Raw genomic sequence first — 20968 nt, 5'->3', positions numbered from 1 at the left:
TAAAATGGGAAAGAGGACAGGACTAGGCATCCTACTCTCTGCAGCCCTAATGGGTAAATTAAAAAACATAAGAGGGTCTAGGAATTTTCCAACCAAAAGTCAATGGTTTGGGTCTCTTAATGTGCATAGGTGTGGTACAGATAAGAGTAAAAGGGATGAGATGGGCAGTATGTTTGTGAGAAGAAAGATGGATGTGTTGGCATTGAATGAAACAAAGTTGAAAGGTAGGAATGAAATTGAGTTTGGGAGTGTAGTGGAGAGGATGTCGGGAGTGAGGAAAGAATGATGGAGGGAAGGGGGTGGGTATACTAGTGAAGAGGTAGGTGTGTGGGGAAGTGGAAGTTTCTTCAAGGTTAATGTGGTTGAAGGTAAAATTGGGAAAGATGTAGGTCTTTGTAAGTGTATATGGGCCTGGTAGTGAGAAGAGTGCAGAGGAAATGGATGCTTTTTGGATAGATCTAAATGAGTGCATTGGGTTTAGGGACGAATGTCAATGTAATGGTACTGGGAGATCTTAATGCTAGAGTAGGAGATGAACCAAAAGACAGAGTGGTTGGGATGTGTGGAGAGCCAGGAAAAAATTGTAGTGGAAAGTTGATGGTGGAGCTATGTTTCCAAAAAGAGTTGATGATAGATAACACAGTGTTTAGGAAGAAAGGAAAGCATAAATACATATGGAAGAGGATCATGGAAGGGGAAAGGTGGAGGTAAACTATAGAATGAGTGAATGAATAGTATCATATGAAATTGGTATCTGGGGATGGATATGAAGAGAAGATTATATGAAGGGGTGATTGTGCCTATGACACTTTATGGGGCAGAGATTTGGAATTTAAGGGAGACAGAAGAGAGAAATCTAAATGTGTTTGAGAAGTATGGTGGGTAAGAAATAAGACGGTGCAGAAGAGGGTGGAAAATGAGCTGGCAGATAGGGTGGATGAAAGAATACAGGGATGATTTGGTCACATGGAAAGAATGAATGAAGAAAGATCAGCAAAATGAGTAGAGGTGGATAGAGTGAACCTGCGGGGTAGACCAAGAATGATATGAATGGAGGTGAAAGGGGCTTTAAGTAAAAGGGGAATGGCTGTTGAGCAGGGAAGTGAGAAGGCAAAGAGATAGGTGTGAATGAAAATTACTTGCGAGTGGATTTTTTTTTTTTTTTTTCCTGTATGAGGGGATAAGGAGGGAAGGTTGCCATATAAATGCAGTGGCTATCCATGCCATGTCTTGCTGCACTGCTTCTGACCAAGTAGTGGGAAGGGGACTGGGATGACCCTTCATCCAAAAGGAGCTAAGATAAAAGGGAGATCAGTGGTGGGTGGGGGCATACAGTTGGCTACTTCTCTTGTATGGAAGAAGCTTTTTGGTATATAGGCACATGTAAGGACCTGGGTTGGTTTCTGTGTGTCTGGCTTTTAGGTGTGGGAAAGCAGGTCTTATGTGAAGGAAAGAAAGGAGAAAGACAGAGAAAGAAGAAACTATTAGTGGGAAATATTAACGCAAATACAGTGAATTTCTGGGCCAGATCTGAAGACAAGGCACTGGCCCTAGGATATGTGTCCTGTTTTATAGTTTGGAGTTGGTGCAGAGTTGATAGAAGATTGGTGGTCTTCTATCCATCTTCCACCTTCCTCCTGGTTGTCAGGGTATCTTCTTGCTAGTGTAACACAGCAGGTACAATGATAGGACAGGCAATGGATGGTTTTTGGATAGGTGTAGGGCAGGTGTATGCTTTGACTTGACCACCCCATCACATGGAAGAAAAGGACTTTTGGTATATATATGAGCCTTATTGTATTGGTTCTGACCTTGGCAGTGGGCTGGGGACAGGGATGACCCTTCATCCACAAGAAGCCAAGATAAAAGTGTGACAGGTGGGAGTGGAAAGGATAGGGGTAGGTAATGCCTTGGCTGGCTACCTCCCTTATAAAAAGAGGGAAGAAGCCTATTGTTATAAAGATAGGTATATAGATGTACGAGTATTTTTGTTGTTAAAAACCAGTGCGTCTATCCTTGAGGGCAATACTGCACCAAGGAGAAGTCATAAAACTGGTAAAGGAAATATCTAAGGTGAGTACAAGTTACAAGATATTTGGCTACCCCAACTATAAAGGAGGGAAAGGGCCTTTTGTTATATGTGTGCATATAAAATAAATAATTCTTCTTTGAATTGAGATTAGTGTCCATTTGAGTGAATGCTTTGTAACTCTGGTCCATATGGAATGTCACTAAAATACTGATTGCATGAAACTACAGTTGATAATTCATAGAAAAGAGACCAATGTGACATAGGTGTTCTTAAGGCAATGTAAATAACAAAATAATTCTTAATCATTATGCAAGTAGTAATGACTACAGCAAAGCAGTAACATATGAATATCTATGCACTCAAATATTTAAAATCTAACCATATTCTCCTCAACAGGCAGAGATCGTACAAGATTTGCACTTCTTGTAAGGGCATCAAGGTACATTCTTGCTTCATCATCAATGTTCACTTGAGATGCAACACCTGTTTCATCCGGAGCACAGTTTTCCGTTAATGCATTATTTGTGAAGTCAAGAGCTTCATTCTTAACCTCGATTTTTGCCTATAAATTGAAAAGAAAAAACATGTTAATTACTGACAACACATTTACCATTATCATTAAAGCAATAAGTACCAATGATGGGTATCTACAAGTGGTGGTCTTGCAAGAGTCATCAAAGAGAATAGTCTCCTTGCTGATTATTTTCAAAACCTGTTAATATCCTCTACTCCATATGGAGGCACATTTCCAAGAAGGCAATACTTGGTCTCTGGACAAGACCCAGGATCTCCATAAACTTTGAGTGTTATTTCCTCCACCTTTTACAAAAAGAGAGCTAATAAGTAATACAACACAAGAACCCAAAACTTCTTCCAAGACTGAACCAGCCACAAATGTGGTCCTCTCTTTTTTCCAACAAAATTGTAGAAAATGACATAAAAACCATTGAAAAACTCCCAAGCAGTAGGCCCAGACAAAATTGGTGAGGATGGTTTTTATGCCTTTGTTTTTTGGCTACCTTCCTTGTAAAGGATAAAAAGCCTTTGGTATATGGAAGTGAGCATTAAGGGAGAGCGACTGGAGGAAGTGGATAGTTTTAGATACTTGGGTGCAAATGTGGCAGGAAAAGGTGGAGTGAAGGTGGAGGTAGAATGTAGATTGAGAGAAGTGAGTAAATGCCTTGGTGGATTAAAGAGTGTAATGAGGAATAGACATTTGGGAATGGATGCTAAGAGGAGACTGTATGAAGGAGTGATTGTGCCAACAGCAATGTATGGGGCAGAAACATGGAACATAAGAGAGGAAGAGAGAAGGAGTTTGAATGTGTTTGAGATGAGGTGTCTGAGAAGTATGATGGGGGTTACTAGGCTAGATAGAGTGAGAAATGAGGAGGTGAGGAGGAGAACAGGGGTGGAAAAGGAGCTGGGAGATAGGGTTGATGAAAGAGTATTAGGATGGTTTGGACACATGGAAAGAATGAGTGAAGAAAGACTAGTAAAAGAGGTATGGAAGGCAGATGTGGGGGGAGTGAACATGAGGGGACATCCTAGGATGAGGTGGATGGATGGGGTGAAGGGGGCTTTGGGGAAGAGGGGAATGTCTGTTGAGGAAGGACGGGAGAGGACAGAAGACAGGGGTGAATGGAGAATGGTTGTATATGGATGATGTTGTGATTGCATGAGGTGGAATGGGCAGGGGGATGGGGGGTGAGGTAGTATGTGTGAGCAAAATTTGACGCAGCCCGAAGGGATTTCTCCCCGTCTTCTCCTTTTATGCAATGGGGGGACGGAGAGGGGGGGTTGCCGATTTAATGAAGCGGCCTTGCTGTGAATGTGCTGTGTCTTGCGACACTGCTTCTGACCCAGGGCAGTGGACAAGGTGCAGGGATGACCCGTCATCCAGGAGGTGCTAAGATAAGAGGGAGGGTGGAGGGGTGTGGAGTGTATTCAGGGATGGAATGGGTGGAAATGATTTTATGCCTTTTCCTTTTTGGCTACCTCCCTTGTAAGGGGGAAAACGTATATGTATGTATGTATATATATATGTGTAAAATTGGAACAAAGGAAGTAAAGAAAGTGGGATCTGAAAAAGACCTGGAAGTAATTATCTCAAATGACATGTCCCCTGATAAACAGATAAACAAAATTGTCTGAGAATTTTACAACTTGCTAAGATCAATAAAGGTGGCTTTTACTTAATTAGATGAAGAAATGGTTAAAAAAATATTGTCACACTAATAAGGCCTAGACGTATGGTGCTACACTGTGGTCACCCAGTACCAAAAAGAATATAAAGAAAATTGAACAAATCCAGAGAGCAGCCACAAAAATGGCCCCAACACTTTCAAACCTGTCGTATGAGGAGAGACTAGCTTAATTGAAATTACTGACTTTGGAACAAAGAAGAGAAAGAGGCGACCTGCTGACCATTTACAGAATCATGAAAGGCACAGAAATCCTTGATAGAGACGACTTATTAAATTGAGATAAAAGAAATACAAAGGGACATAAGAAATTAAAAAAGGATAGTTATAGAAGAGACATGGAAAAAAAAAAAAAAAAAAAAAAAAAACCGGTGGTGGATATCTGGAACAAACTGGGTAAAACAATAGTGTGAGCAAAAACTATACATGAATTTAACCCCTTCCATATGGTGCCGCCTACGTAGGCGGCATGAGGAGCAAGTGGATACGCAAGGCTGCCATATCGGCGTCTTGATTATATTTATTGTAGTTGCCCCTGCAAAATGACATACTCTCTAAACTGTCTTCATCACATTTTCTATGGTTATCAAAATTCACGGGTGAAAGAGAGAACGATCGATATAAGCGGTGACTATTTTTTATGATGCGAGTATTATGACGAAACATCGTACGTCTGGCAGCTAATGCTGCCTGCGAGATTTTGGCCCATAGTGAAGTGGTTAAGAGCAAACTAGACACTGCAAGATATAAAGATGGGACACCACGAGTATAGCTCCCCTAGGTAAATACATATATTTTTCCTGCCATCTCCTTTCACTTACCCTCCTAAACTCTAACACTGGTTCAGTCTCTCCTCTGACAAAGCTACAAGAATAATGTTATCCACAGATAACTGGCTTATCTCCCACTTTCACTCTCACCATCTCCAAATCTAAGCCCACCACCCTCACATCTACCTCCCATACCACCCTATGAACATATGGTCACCATGGTGACATTACACTTTGGAACAGAGAAGAGAAAGAGGAGACCTGCTGACTATCTACAGAATAATGAAAGGAATGGAAGTTTTAGATAGGGATGACTTGTTAATATGGGACAATGGTAAAACGAGAGGACATGAAAAGAAACTAAAAAAAGATAGTTACAGAAGAAATTTAAAAAGGAACAGATTCCCACACAGAGTGATAGATACATGGAATAAATTAGACAACGAAACAGTGTGTGCAAACACTATACAAAATTTTAAGAAAAAACTTGATGCTGAAAGATACAAAGATGGGTCACCACGAGCATAGCTCCCTTCCCGTATAATACAACTAGGTAAATACACAATCCTGGTGTAACCCTACATTTACTTGAAATTACTTGCTCTCTTCATTCTATACCCAGACACAAGCTTAACTACTCATTTAAAAACTTTTGACTGTCCTCAACATTCTTCCCCCTATCCCATATATCTACAACATATACCATAATGCTTTAACCCTGTCATATGCCATCTCCATATTTATAAAAGCCCAAAAGGCATCTATACCTCTTACTAAAAATTTCTTTAATATCTGTCTTACTACAAAAAATTTAACCATGCACTTTTTTCCTTTCTTAAACTTAAATTGATCTTCACCAGCCGCTCCCTCTGTTCCGTTCCTAATTCTCTCAATTAACACTCTCCCACATGCCTTGACAAATGCACTTGACAGACTGATCCCTCTAAAGCTACTACATTCATATTTGTCCCTTTTTTTTTCTATAATGGAACTATACTCCTCCAATCCTCTGGTACATTCCCTTCCCTGAGGCACACATTAAACAATCTCACTGCCCAATCTTCTGTAGCTGTTCCTCCCATTATCAGACATTCCATGTGAATCCCGTCTAACCCAGGTACCCTAACAGCTTTTATAATTTTCAATATTCTTTACATCTTGTCTTTTTCTACAATTCTATCATTTTCTCCCTCCACATTAATTTTCTTAGCATCCCCCATTATCTTTTCCTCTATACATGACTTATCCACTCCTTTTGTCCACTTCCTTCCAAAACAGCCTTTTCTTTTAAAAATTCTGTCAAACTCCTACACCCTTTTACATCTACTCTCTTCTTTGCCTCTCTCACCTTAGGTTTTGCTTTGCCTTTCTTACCTTAGGTTTCGATCTACCTCATGTGTTTCATTTTTCCTTCCCTCCCATCCTATTCATTCCATATACCATCTCCATACACTTTCTCAATTCCTGCTTGAAGCCTACCCATTCTACTACCCTGGTTCCTCTCTATCCTTTGCTATCTTCCATACTCACACTTCTATCAGCTTCTGGTATTCTTTCTCTTACACTTCTCAACTCCTAGACATAAAATGAAGTCTCCTAAAGAGCAATGCTCTTACCTGTGCTAATCTCTTTACATGTGAACTTCCTACACTACAATGGTCACCTACGCTGATGCCTTAACGATAATGGTGGGGGTGTTCTATTGTACGTTAAAAACAATGTTCATGCTTGTGTTTTAGAGAAAGTGAAACAGGATGCATATGACAGTTTGTGGGTTGAGTTAACCCAAACAAATGGACAAAAAATGAATATAGGTGTAATATATAGGCCAAAGACATTATCATTAGCAGACGACAAACTGTTATTTCAAGAACTGTCTAGTTTCTGCAACCGGGATTTATTGATAATGGGTGATTTCAATTTTACTGACATTGATTGGATGACCCTTGAACATGGCCATATAGGTAGTCGCTTGATTGGTTTTCTTGGTGACAATTACTTAATTCAGCATGTAAAAGAGCCCACAAGATATGGAAACTTACTCGATTTATTGATCACTAGCCGCGAAAGCATGGCAACTGATGTAGAAGTCGGTGAATCTGTTGCAAATAGCGATCACAACTTAGTCAGATTCAAACTCCTAAACAATTTTAGAATAGATACTTGTGCTTCTAAAATACCCGATTTCAGTAAAGCTCAGTCCATAGAACTATGTCAGGAGCTTCAGCTTACAGATTGGGAGGAAAAATTAAACGAAAGGCCTGTAGATCAGATGTGGGAAATATTTCAAAATACGCTCACTAAGATGATTCAAACTTACATTCCTTTTAAGGACAGACGTCCCCCAAATCAGGCTCGCCCAAAGTGGCTCGACAAAGAAACTGAAAAAAGTATTGCTAAAAAGAGACAGGCTTATAAGAAATATAAGTGCTCGGGTGCATCTAATGACTATGAAAGTTATGTATCAATACAGAGATTTAAAAAAGACAATAAGAAAAAGAAAACGACAATACGAAATGAACATCGCTGAGAAATCCAAAGAGAATCCCAAAGAATTCTATAGTTACATTAGAGATAAAAAGGTTGTTAGGAATCACATTGGTACACTATTATCTGCTGACGGTCAACTTGAATATTCAAATGAAGGAATGTGTAATCTCTTAAACAATTATTTTAGCTCGGTATTCGTAAACGAAACACCTCAAAGTGAATTCCAAACTGAAACCTGTGAAAAGTCTGGGGTAAACTTACTCACTACGGTAAATATAACAAAAGAAACAATTAAAAGGTGTATAGACAAACTCAAAGTTAATAAAACACCAGGGCCTGACGGTTGGCATCCAAGAATCTTAAAGGAAATGAAAAATGAGATTGTTGTTCCATTAGAAATTATTTTCAAGAAATCCATCATATCCGGAGATGTCCCAAGAGAATGGAAGCTAGCTAACGTTACTCCCATATTCAAAAAAGGTGACAAAAAGAAACCAAATAACTATAGGCCTATTAATTTGACTTCGATCGTAGGAAAAATAATGGAAACTATCATCAGAGATGCTATCGAATATCATTTAGAAAGTAACCGTTTGATAAATGATAGCCAACATGGTTTCAGACGGAAACGTTCTTGCGTGACTAACTTACTCGAATTCTACAACACAGTTGTCTCGAATTATGACAAAAGAAACAATATAGATTTAATATATCTAGACTTTGCAAAAGCTTTTGATACCGTCCCACACGAAAGACTACTTACTAAATTAGCTTTGCATGGAATAAGTGGTAGCCTATTAGGTTGGACTAGTAATTGGTTGAAAGGTCGAAAACAGAGAGTTGTTTTAAATGGAAAAACTTCTGGATGGAAAAGTGTTGCAAGTGGAGTTCCTCAGGGTTCCGTTCTTGGGCCACTTCTATTCATAGTATATATAAATGATATAGACCATGGACTAAATTCTACTGTTTCCAAATTTGCTGATGATACAAAACTGTGCGGAGTGGCAAATGATCACTCAAACCAATTAGATATTCAAGAAGATTTAGATAAATTACAGCAATGGTCTGAAAAGTGGCTAATGAAATTTAACACAAGTAAATGCAAGGTAATGCACATAGGTAAAAATAACAGCAAGTACGATTACAAGTTATTTGGAAATTCGTTAACAAAAGTGGATAGTGAAAAAGATCTCGGCGTAATTATCAGTAACGACCTCAAATCATCCAAGCAGTGTATTTCAGCCTCTGAGAAAGCAAATAAGATTCTGGGATTGATTGCGCGATCTTTTGATTTCAAAAGTCCATCACTCATTAACAAGCTATATAAATCGTTAGTTCGTCCACATTTGGAATATGCTGTTTCCGTATGGTCACCGAATCTCATTAAAGACATTGACAGACTGGAAAAAGTACAACGGCGAGCCACAAAACTGATTCCAAATATCAAAAATAAATCATACGAAAATCGACTTAAGCACATGAATCTGTTTTCCCTAAAAAAGCGTAGACTCAGAGGTGACTTGATACAGGTCTTTAAGATTTTAAAGGGAATTGACAACATCAAAAGTGACCAAATTTTCACATTGAATGAGAATCAGACAAGAAACACTGGTCTCAAACTGTCCGGAAATAGATTCAATTTGGAAGTAGGTAGAAACAACTTTGCCAACCGTGTAGTTAATGAATGGAATAAACTTCCTCCACAGGTAGTGCAATGTAGTTCAGTTCGAAGCTTTAAGAATCATTTAGATAAATACCTAAGTAAGATGCTGTAATTATTATAATTTATGTTATATTATTTGTTTTTGTTTTGTTATAATTTGTCTGTCTGATTTTCATTTATTATTAGTTATATGTCAATTTATTATCATTTACTATTTACCTGTTTGTTTGTTATTCAACTATACCAATGCATTTATTTATGTATTTTAATTGTTATTTACATTGTTATAGTTTTAATTTATTATTAATATGATTTTTTTTTTTTTTTTTTTTTTTTTGCATCCGACCTAGATATGGATCAAAAGGTCTCCTGTCGGCATGCTTTGCCTTTGTAATCTTTGTAATGTCCAAGCACAGCAAGTACAGAACTGCTGCCAAGAACACCTGTACATAGTTAGGCAAACTGGAACAGTGGCCTAGAAAAAATAGAATAGAGGCCTTCCTTCAGAAATTATCACTGAAACTGCTCATCCTAGATAACCATATATCAAAAGTGAAAGGTCAATTTCTTCCACTGGACAAGAACCCTAAAATCCTCGGACTCACTTTTGATACTTGTACTTCAGCCCAAACAATCAAAATCAACAAGAAAATAAACATACTGAGGTCAGTAAAAAGCACACACTTTGGTCAACCCAAGGAAATCTTGATCACAGCCTAAAACTGTTCTTGAGAACTGTACTATACCATGCCTCCCCAGTACATTAAAAAAAAAAGTGTCCTCCAAACTACACAACCATTTTAAAACAGCATGCAATAAAACCACCTTTATCTACCCAATGAAATAAAAATTCACCCCTAAGCACAGCACAGTATCCAATGAGTATCTTATTGTGTTGGTCCTACAAGATGGACAATGGAGTTCTTCATTTTCAAACCCTATCCATACCTCACCTGCAGCCCTGAGGGACTGACACTCAAGTCTTTGGACTGGGTCCAAGATCTCTTTCTCTATCAAATTGAAATATATTTCTTACACTTTTTCCCACCGAGAGAGTTGAGACCTAGTGAATGTTACCCTCCTCTTACTATTTTCAGTCAGTGACAAAAACAGTTCCACGACAATACAACACAGACATCAGTTCAAAATTTCTTCCCAGACAGACCTGTGGAGGGTCCCAAGGACTGTTGCCAGCCACTGTGGGGCTGCAGGTTTTCCACTTGGTGAAACTTGAGGAAACAATCATTATTATTAGAACATCACTTACAAATAATAGGCACATCATTCTTTGCAATCAATAAATTCATTGCTCCAGATCTCTCCTGCAGGAGACCCATGGCTCCTGGTTCAAGAACAAGTGCCCACATATTTGTCCCAATGCATAACACAAGTTCAACAACCAACTGACAAGAGAGAAGAGAGAGAGAGAGAGAGAGAGAGAGAGAGAGAGAGAGAGAGAAAAGAGAGAAAAAAGAGAGACAGAAAGAAGAGAGAAGCAGAGAAGAAAGAGACAGAGAAGAGAGAGACACAGAGAGAAGAGAGACAGAGAGAGGAGAGAGAGAGAGAACAGAGAGAGAAGAGAAACAGACAGAGAAAGAAGAGAGACAGAGAAAAGAGAGAAGAGAAACAGAGAATGAGAGACAAAGAGAGAAGAGAGAGACTGAAAGAGAAGAGAGACTGAGAGAGAAGAGAGATATCATGTTCCATGACGTGTCACTGACACAAAGGGACATGGACATGATGCCATAAGCAAGTGCCACAGTGCTCGCCATCCTTAGTGAAAATGACTGATGTTAGATTCAACAAATTAGTAGCTTCTCTTAAATCAGATAAAATAAGATTTAAATGTGAATTAGGCTTTCTCTCACATGAGCATGACCAGTTACAGGAGTTTTGCTGTGCAGACAGCAGAGGAACACATAACTGAGGCCTTCTCCCCAAGAGGTCAGGGGGCATGTAAACACTATGACATAAAGAAGTAGTGTCCTCGCATATATATATTTATGTTCTTCCATTAGTCTTGATAGGAAATGTTTGTTGTATTGTAAGCCTTCTTCAAACAAAAATAAAGAAGTGGAAGGATTGTGTGAAGCCAGGTATATAGGGATAGACTAGGTTTATAGAGGCACACATTGGCACCAGTATTGTGCAGCCCTGTTTAAGAGTAGAGGGATGGAAGCGATCTCTCTCAGACTCCCCTCGCTTGTGACCTGTAAAGACCCCTCTGTCTAGAGCAGGGGTTCCCAAACCTTTCAGCTCATCGACCCCCTAGTCAAGTTTAAGATTTTATATAGACCCCCAAACTATTAATTCACGAATTATGTCAGTATTATTATTATTGTTGTTGTTATTGTTATTAATGCTAATAACAGTAATATTATTATTATTGTTATAATAGTTGTTAATATCATTATATTATTATTTTCATTATTGTTAGTATTATTACAATTTTAGTTATCAATAGTGTTATCATCATTATGATTGTTATAATTTTTATTGTTGATATTACTGTTTTAATTCTTTACTGTATTTCTTGTTTGGTCTCATAAATCACTTATGGTAATTCAAAAGTACCATAGTCACAATTTTTGTATTTGTGGATTTTACTTATTCTATTCATTCATTTTTATTTATTTATTTTTTATTCATTATAAAAGGGCCAACTGGCAATATTCATCAAGGCGACGGTGTTCCAATAATAATACAGATATTTTCTCATATACATAAACATAAGTGTTTTAAAATAAATATTTATAATTTACTAACAGCTTTAAGAGTGATATTATATATTCTTTATTATATTACTATAAGTAATATTCAAGCCAATAATATTACACAAGCTCATCATCTTGATGTTCATTCACGATATGATTGTGTGTATGTGATATTCTCCCTACATGTACAGAATGGGGAGGATTTTTGACTCCTAGTGAACTGACATGATTTTTCTTTAAGTTTAGATATTGGTTGGTTGATTATTCTCACTCTTTCAGTATGGGAAGAGAACAGGGTCATTTCATGCTAATCATTTAATTTTAAAGACTGCCTTTCGACCCCATAGTAATTTACTGACCCCTTTCAACCCCCTAGCAATCTACTGACCCTCTTTCAACCCCTTGGATGGTCTCATTGACCCCTGGGGGTCAATATCGACCCCCTACCAATCTACCGACCCCCTTTCGACCCCTTGGATGGTCTCATCGACCCCTGGGGGTTGATATCGACCACTTTGGGAACCCCTGGTTAGTAAGATATTCCTTATATTTTTATATTATATAAATTAAATTAGTTAGTCTGCACCTCATTTTATTTACAGCCTCTTGAAGTAAGGAAATCCTTTAGTAAATGCAAGCATGCTAAAGTTGAGACACACAGAGAGACAGAGATAGCCAGAGAGAGAGAGAGAGAGAGAGAGAGAGAGAGAGAAGAGTATGAAGCAAGAAGAGAGGGTAAAGTGAGATAAGAGAGAGTAGAAGAGAGAAGAGAGGAGGGAGAAAAGAGAGTAGGGGGAAAAGAGAGAAGAGAGATGAAAGAGAGAAGAAAAAGAGAGAATGAACATCATACTATGCAAATATCTACCTTACACTAGCACTACACAACACACCCATGCAAAAACACATCCACAGTCTGATCACAAAATGAGCACTTCAAAGACAGACCACCAAACTCTCACAGACATTAGCCCTACTATGAAAGCCCTTCCACAACAAGCAAGAACCTAACAAACACATCTGCTTTCAGACTGCTACCCTACTTTAAAGCAATACCTACATGGAATAGGCCTAGATACAGATGCAAACTGCCCTGGGTGCAATCAGCAAAAAGAAGACAAGCACCTAATCTTACATATACCCTAACCTTACCCAGACAACAACACAATATTTCTTCCATGAATAACTTATGGGCCCATCCAGTTTGCTGTTGCTGGTAACATGGGATCTGTGGGTCTCTTGCAAAAGACCTAGGTCAATGGGTTGACTGAGTTGTGGAAGGGCCCAAGGACCATTGCCAACCACCATGGGCTGTTGCTTTCCAGTTAATCTTAAGGCAATAATCATTATCACTAAAACAATATAAAAAAAAATTCAACATTCAATACTATAAAATTTATCATAAAGACTTCAATTAGTACTCTCTTACCAATGCCTCCGCCCCAAATGGTAGACCTATTGAGGAATCTTCTCGCCTGTTCTTTTCTGTACTCATATTAACACCATCTTTGTCTGTTGATAAACCTGCAAGTGAATAGTTCAATGCCTGTGGAGAAGTCTCATGTCTACTGCCTGATATGAGGTAATTCTCATCTCTTGTACTGTCTCTCTGTGTGACATCTGAGTCTTGTTCACAAGGTATCTCAGAACTTTGCTTTGAAAGATCAAAGTTTAAGGTGTCTGATGCATTTGACATGGCTGGAGACTGTGGACACCCTCTCATGTAAGGTGCTGTGGATGAGGTGGACTGACTTGCATGGAGATCTTTTGAAACTTTTGGTGTATTATCTCTGTATGTTGAAAATTCATTTAACGTGGACTGGACTTCACTTCTACTTTCCATGTCTTCCTCTGCTTTACGTCGCTTTGGTGAGGCTGTGTCAATAAAAGCTGTGAAATGGGAACTTGTACTTTCTCTTTCGTCTCTTTGTGGTGTTGGGGCACTTTCACTATAAACACCATTGGGAGTTCTCATGTGGTCATTTTTCCGCTTCTCACTGACTTTTTTCCTGTGAGGTTTTAAGGCCCTATTGGAGGCATCTTCTTCTGCTGTATTGTTTAGTACACCAAGGCCCTTGATTTGTAATGACTCTGCTGTGGATAACAAACCTGGTACATCACTCTGGGGCACATCTGTCTGACCTGTGTACATGAAGTCTATCAAGGCTCTCATTTCCTTGGCACATACTCCTCGAAGGTACACAATAGGATGCTGACATGGGACATCTCCTAGTATGGACCTGAAGTATTCACTGCACGTTACTAGAATCAGCTTATGTGCTGTAAACTTTTCACCATCACATGCCAGTGTAACATCAGTGAGTGTGTTCTGAAAATGAATAAAGAAGATTATATACAGGGTATTCAAATTGGATAAAATGCATTCATCAGAAAATCAAAACAGAGTGCATAAGACCTAAGGACTGAATATCATCATCAGATATAGCCATGTAACATGATGCATCAATATCTACAGTGCTTCATTGGCAATAATTAATCACACTTCTAATCTGACTCACCTCCTTCCTGAGCATATTAAGGGTCTTTCTGTAAGTAACACCATGGCTATTCCACGTTAATGAAAGACATTCATCCATTGTATCAGTATCTGGAAAAGGACCAAAAGACATTACATGTACAAATAAAGTTGAATGGGTGATCCACATCTTATCTACATACACTCTTGTCCTCCCACTTCTACCACCGTTACATACTCTGAAAACATGAATCAATAAAATAATTTTCTGGTAGCCTTAATGGGTTTATTATATCCTGCTTTCCTCACTATTCTAGGGACCAATGATAGGGTACTTGCATGAAGTGGTCCTGTGAGACGGATAGTAAAGTTGCCCATTTTCAAAACCTATCAACCTCCATCAGGAGGTGCACCTCTAAGGGGCAATCAATCTCTAAATTGATACTAAGATTCAAGAACCACTGCCAGCCACTGTGGGGCTGCTGATTTTCCATTTAGTGAAACTTGAGGTAGAAACTTGGCTACCTCCCTTACAAGTGGGAAGAAGCCCTGGGTATACAGATAGAAACTTGATGCATTGATTGCTCACTAATTTACACTATGCTAGTTCCTAACAGTCCTTCCAGGTCTTTCAGTAATCTGGCAGATAATTTCTGTAACTCTTAATTTTTCATAATTTGGCATTTGTCTCATCCTAAGGGTGTTGTATCAAAATTCAACTGCATACAAATCTTATATATGTAGAGGGCTAAGCACATTACTGTCATCATATCTCATCCTTTGCATGTACTAATGAATAAACAAATGCATAAAATCTACTCACATTTTTGCTATTTTGTTAAATTTCATTCAGGCTATAATAGTTCTTGCTAAACTTGGCCTTAAGCCTTCATCTCTAAATCATTTTAATATGAGGGCTCAGTTTATGTAAGGTTCACCTCTAAAACCTTTAATGTATCAACTAGAAAAAATAAATATAAATATACAAATGGAACTCACACTTGTGACTATTAATTATTGACTTCAGAACATTATTTATCTTCTGCCACTGATAAGAAGAGCAACACCTGTGACAAGAGATGACTGACAGCATGGCATCATGTTATCAATCATATTTACTCTCCACCAGTTCATGTGAATCATTAGGATATACAGGTGTTCACCACACAAAGTAAAATCATATGCAAATTATCATGTTAATTTAATTTTGCCCTTCAAACCTACCCCTTCACTATGGATTCATTTCTGAACTTGAGATTTGGTACTTTTGTGTAAATGACAACCTCCACAGCTAAATGCTAAGTACCATCAACAATAAGAACAAGTACAACCTTGAGTTTCCCAGATTGGAAGCCCATAACCTGACAACAGCTGGTAATGGTCCTTGGGTCCTTGGGTCCCTCTCGGAGGCAATGGACTACTAAATTGTATTAGGATAAGAACTGTTTATATGCCACCAACTTATAGTGATAAGAAGGGAGCAATCTATCTTCCTTATACGAAAAGATGGAAGAAATACAAAGCTGATAGAGATCTTGGGCACTGTTTGGAAACCAAGTATTTGCCCCTTAGGGTTTCACTTCCAGGAAGAATTCAGACAACAGAGAGAAAAGGTCATCATACAGGTCATGTAACCTTCTGGGACCAACAATGGGTACTAAATGTTTGCTTTGCAAGATTGATGTTAAGAGAGCAAAATCAGACCAGTAGCATATTCCTTAAACATCAACAACCTACCACCTGCTCCACACAAAATACCCCTACAAAAATGCACACTCACATCATAAAACAAACAGTGCAAGACACCACCAAATTCCCTAATACTGCAACCCCTTCCAGACATTAGTTCTACAGAAAAACCCTCCCCAAGAGAAGCAAGAAACACACTAGTAAAACTATTTTCTGGTCACTGTCCAGTATTAAAACAATACCAACACAGAATAGGCCCAGCCAGAAATAAACTTCCCCAGATGCAACCATCACTGAGCAAACACCAAGAACCCCATCCTTCACTCCCCCACCCTAACCCTACCCAGACAACACATTTCTTCCTTAAAAGACTTTTATGGTACACTCCAGTGACTGTTACTGGTTACCTCGCAGCTGTGGATCTCTTATATGAAAGACCTGCTGTAATGAAATGACTGACTGAATATATCTCCCTTCAGCTCATCTTCAAAACATGTCAACACCTTCACTTCCTTTTATAGGTCCAGCCTCACAGGGCAGTATTAAGACCAGGCCCATGATATACCTAACAATTATGAATGTATTTCCTTCACCTTTCCTTATAAATAGAGTTGACAACCATTGACTGCTCTCTTCCCACTACTATAAGCTAACACAACACAGACATCAGTTCAATGTTTCTTCCAAGAAGGATCTATGGGAGGGCCCAAGGACAACTGTCAGCCACTGTGAGGGTCACTTTCAAAACAATTATTAGTATGAAATTCACTACACTATGCATTCAAAGATAGGTTCTCTATAATCAAAATACTGTACATAGAAAAACTATAATACAATGTTTTGACTAAAGAATAATGAACAAGCTGCACCCAAACTACACTCATACACCATCTTCACTTATAAACAAAAATCTTCTATAAAATGATACATGAGAATGATTGCATCAGTTATGTTATCCTTCAAGCCCAGACGTCCATTTCTCATGTGCCTACATAAAGCAAAAATAAATACCATTGGAGTTAACTTTGGAGACAGGCATCCACAACAACAAATGGTTAACAACCTTCTTAGTTGGCAGACAGTGCAAAATAATCCCAAAAAACTAAATTTCTGGGACTAAGAGTTTATACAATGGCCCAAGGAAGAATACCTTTACCTATATCTATATATCAACAGCTTTTTCCACCTTATAAGGGAGGTAGCCGAAGTTACGAACCTACTCCCACCCATTTCCCCCTCTCATCTCAGTTCCTCACGGATGACAGGTCATCCCTATATCCTGCCCACTGCCCTGGGTCATAAGCAAGGCAGAGTACATCCACAGCAAGACTGCTTCACTTAATCAGTGACCCTCTCTCTGTCCCCTTATGCAGAAAAAGAGAAGACGGAGAAATCTCTTCGGGCTATATCAAAATATCTTTCACACATAAGCATCCTTTACCCACCCTATCCCTTCCTTGCATAACAGTATTATCTAAACACAGTCACTCTCTACTCATCCCTATCTCCTGCCTTCTCCCTTACTTGCTCAATTGACATTCCCCTCTTTCTCAATGCCCCCTTCACCCCATCAATCCATCTCATCCTCAGTCATCCCCTCACTTTCATTCCCTCCACATTTCTTTTACTAATCTTTTATAACTCAATCTTCATCACACAATAACCTTATCTGCATTATTCAACCTTTTCACAAATGATCTCCTAACACCATTTGGAAAGAGTGACCATGTACTTATAAAGACTGAACTAAAAGAAGAAATATATTTGGAGAGAAATGAAAAGTACAGAAAAGGAAGATTGATGTAACAACAAAATGGACTTTGGAATATAAAAGCAAACTAGACACTGTGAGATACAAAGGCGAAACACCACAAGCATAGTTCCCCTTCTTGTAAGATACACACATACATATACCAAAGGCTTTTTCCCTCTTATATGGGAGGTAGTCAAAAAACAAAGGCATAAAAACCATTCCCACCCATTCCATCCCTAATACACTCCACTCCCCTCCACACTCTACCCTCCCTCACATCTTGGCACCTCCTGGATGACAGGTCATCCCTGCATCTTGTCCACTGCCCTGGGTCAGAAGCAGTGACTCAAGACACAGCACATCCACAGCAAGGCCGCTTCATTAAATCAGCAACCCCCCCCCCTCCATCCACTCATGCAGAAAAGGAGAAGACAGGGAGAAATCCCTTCGGGCTGCGTCAAATTTTTCTCATACATACTACATAAGATACAACTAGGTAAATACAACACCAAAGTGCCCACCTAAAGAAATGACCTGATAATAATAATCAAGTACCTGGTACAGCAATTACAAAATATCTGATAAAGACATCATACCCTACATTAACTGCAATGGAAGAAAAAAAATATATATATATATATATATAGTCTCCACATCAAACACTTAACGGATGAAATTAAGAAAATGAACATATTCAAAAAGTTGAAAGATTCCCTGAGATAAGCTCACACCAGTAATGCAAAGGAAGAAAAGTAAAAGAAGAGAAAGAAGACAAACATGATATTATGTTTTTCTTATTAGTTGTTGTTGTTGTTGTTGTTGTCGTTCCCTAGACTGTCTGTCCGAGCAGTCCCGTCTCCCCAAGGAAGGCCACAGCCGAAACTGGGTTTTCCCACAAATCCTTTATAGAGTGTATGTTGTGTTGTTTGCGTGCATGATTGTGTATAATGCAGTCTTCCATTATGTGTTGTATGGTATGGGGTGAAGTGTTACATCCTGGGCAGCTGTTCACAACACGGTCGTCCAGCCTCTTCTGGTAGCTTAGAAGTGCTGGGTGGTGACCGCATCGCAGTCTGGCCAAGTGGACTCTGTCCTTACGTGGGAGAGAGGATTCAGAAGGGTGGATATCAGGGGGTCTGGCATGCAGCAGTGTGTTGTCTTTTAGTGTGTTAATGGAGCGGTGAGTGATATGATTATGAATATGTTTCCGGAGGCTGGTATTTGGTGGTTGTGGAGGAAGAGAAGAGAGTATCTGTGTGTAATAAAGGTCTATGGGTGTAGTTTTAATGTTTCTTGGTGTGTGTGGGTGTTCTGCTATGTAGTGTAGCGGGTTTGATGTGTATGTGGTGGCTGCAGCAAGTGTTTGTGTGCCTCTCATGTCGAGGTGGTCCTTGACTTTGAGGACTTTTGTTTCATGGTGTAAATGGTCTGTAGGTGATGTATTTGTGCAGCCTGTAATTGTTTTTAGGGCTTTGTTTTGTATGATTTGAAGGGTGTTGTGGTGTGTCTCACTGAGATTAGGAGCCCATGCAGGACTCGCATAATTCATCACTGAGCGTATGCATTGTTTGTATATTGTTATATTAGTTTCTTTGTTTTGTCCAAATGTTTTTCTTATTAGTTTCTCTTACCTATCGCACCTCATTTTACACTTCTAAACATCCTCCTGAGCTGTTCATACCTTCCAAAATTTAAGCAGTTCCTGTAACTAGCTGATGAATATTCTTAATTGTTCTCACTTTCTCAAAGTATTACACCTGCACTTCGTTTCACACCTGTTATATTAGTCAATACAGGAATTTCTAACTCTGATCACTAAATTTGTTACTGAGTGTGATACTTTGAGCATTCATACCAGTGATGAGCTACAATTCTATTAGTATATAAGGATGCCAATCTAAGAATTATTCAAGCAATTAGTCAGTTACATGGAGCTTAAGAAGTGCCAGGACTTAGTTGCTGCTGGGTGTAGGTCTCTTACAGATTTCCTTAGTGCTGTGGAGCATTGGATCTGATTAGAGTATCATGTGACATTTCTGATCTCATGTAATATGCAATAAAAATCTTCTGTGATATTTCTTTATGGAATATGTGTACATTTGTTAGGTGATATACAGTATATTATAATCTAATAAAGAAAATAGAAAAAATGTGATTTTTTTCTTTATTATTATTATCATTATTTTTATCATTAAGGGTAATGAGCTTTTATTTTGTAAGCTTATGTCTGGACACCTAGTTGCAAGCATAGGCTTTTTGAAAGCAGAAGGAAACTAATTACAGTCTACAAATGGTTCTTGAGAACCCCACTATGCTACACTTCCATAATATGATTCCCAACAATGAACAGACAGATGAATTAGAAACAACAACACAGCATTGAGAGTTAACAGGATACACCAACAACATCCCAACAGAACACCTCTGAAGGAGCAAGTAGATGCCAATACACATACAATTAAGGAAAATACAATTCTGCTAGATAAATTTGTGGCCAAAAACATATATCTAGACTTAGTTGATAAGGATAGTGTGAAAATGAAGATCATAACAGCAATTGAAGAAGAAAAGGACAAGGAATTCAGGGCTAGAAATATATTCTTAGCCGGTGTCCCAAAGCCAGACATAGATGACCTGGATGTGGGTAAGGCTGGAGACCTGCTGTTTGTAAATAATTTTTTTTTAAAGCTGGAGAGGGGTGGTAAAAATTCATAAGGTACGACTGGAAAACCATGACTCCTCAGGATACATTTTGGAATGCCTGAAACTGTAGGCAGAGTGGCTAGGGCTGTACCAAACATCCAGAAGTCTGACAACCTGGGGCCGTATACACAAAACTTTTTTGTTAGCCTTAACAATCTCTGCTAGCTAACAGAAAACCACTAAAAGTTATACACCAATGCTTAACTAACAACTGTTAGCTAGCAAACAGTTGTTTGTCAAGTACCGCTAAACAGCGCTGAAGTTAGCAGCTTATGAACATGTAAATGGACGTATTATCAAAAATTGCACACATAAAACAGTGTTATTAATGCAGTTGTTCAGAATTTATTAATAAAGTATCATGATAGCACATAGATATCATATGTATGGGTTTTTAGAAGTACTTATTAACCAACGACAGATATTTTTGGATGAAGGCGCATTGTACAGGCGGCCGTGCCACAGACAAATCTTCCG

The 20968-nt window shown here is 38.6% G+C and overlaps 1 protein-coding gene across 2 annotated transcripts in view; it reads right to left on the bottom strand.

Moving 5' to 3' along the window:
• The window catches only part of LOC143038807 (uncharacterized), a 31993-nt gene that overhangs the window by 6631 nt on the left and 4394 nt on the right, over positions 1 to 20968 (bottom strand). For both annotated transcript variants that reach the window (XM_076208352.1, XM_076208353.1), the window contains exons 2-4: positions 14390 to 14478; positions 13300 to 14199; positions 2412 to 2594 (exon numbers count right to left, since the gene is read on the bottom strand). In XM_076208352.1, the coding sequence (XP_076064467.1) occupies positions 2412 to 2594; positions 13300 to 14199; positions 14390 to 14467 (1161 nt within the window). In that variant the 5' untranslated portion in view covers positions 14468 to 14478. The remainder of the gene's footprint in view (positions 1 to 2411; positions 2595 to 13299; positions 14200 to 14389; positions 14479 to 20968) is intronic.

The sequence above is a fragment of the Oratosquilla oratoria genome, chromosome 25 (genome assembly GCF_046742065.1).
Source record: "Oratosquilla oratoria isolate Oo_2021 chromosome 25, ASM4674206v1, whole genome shotgun sequence".
Taxonomy (NCBI): domain Eukaryota; kingdom Metazoa; phylum Arthropoda; class Malacostraca; order Stomatopoda; family Squillidae; genus Oratosquilla; species Oratosquilla oratoria.
This window is presented reverse-complemented; position numbering and strand designations above follow the sequence as displayed.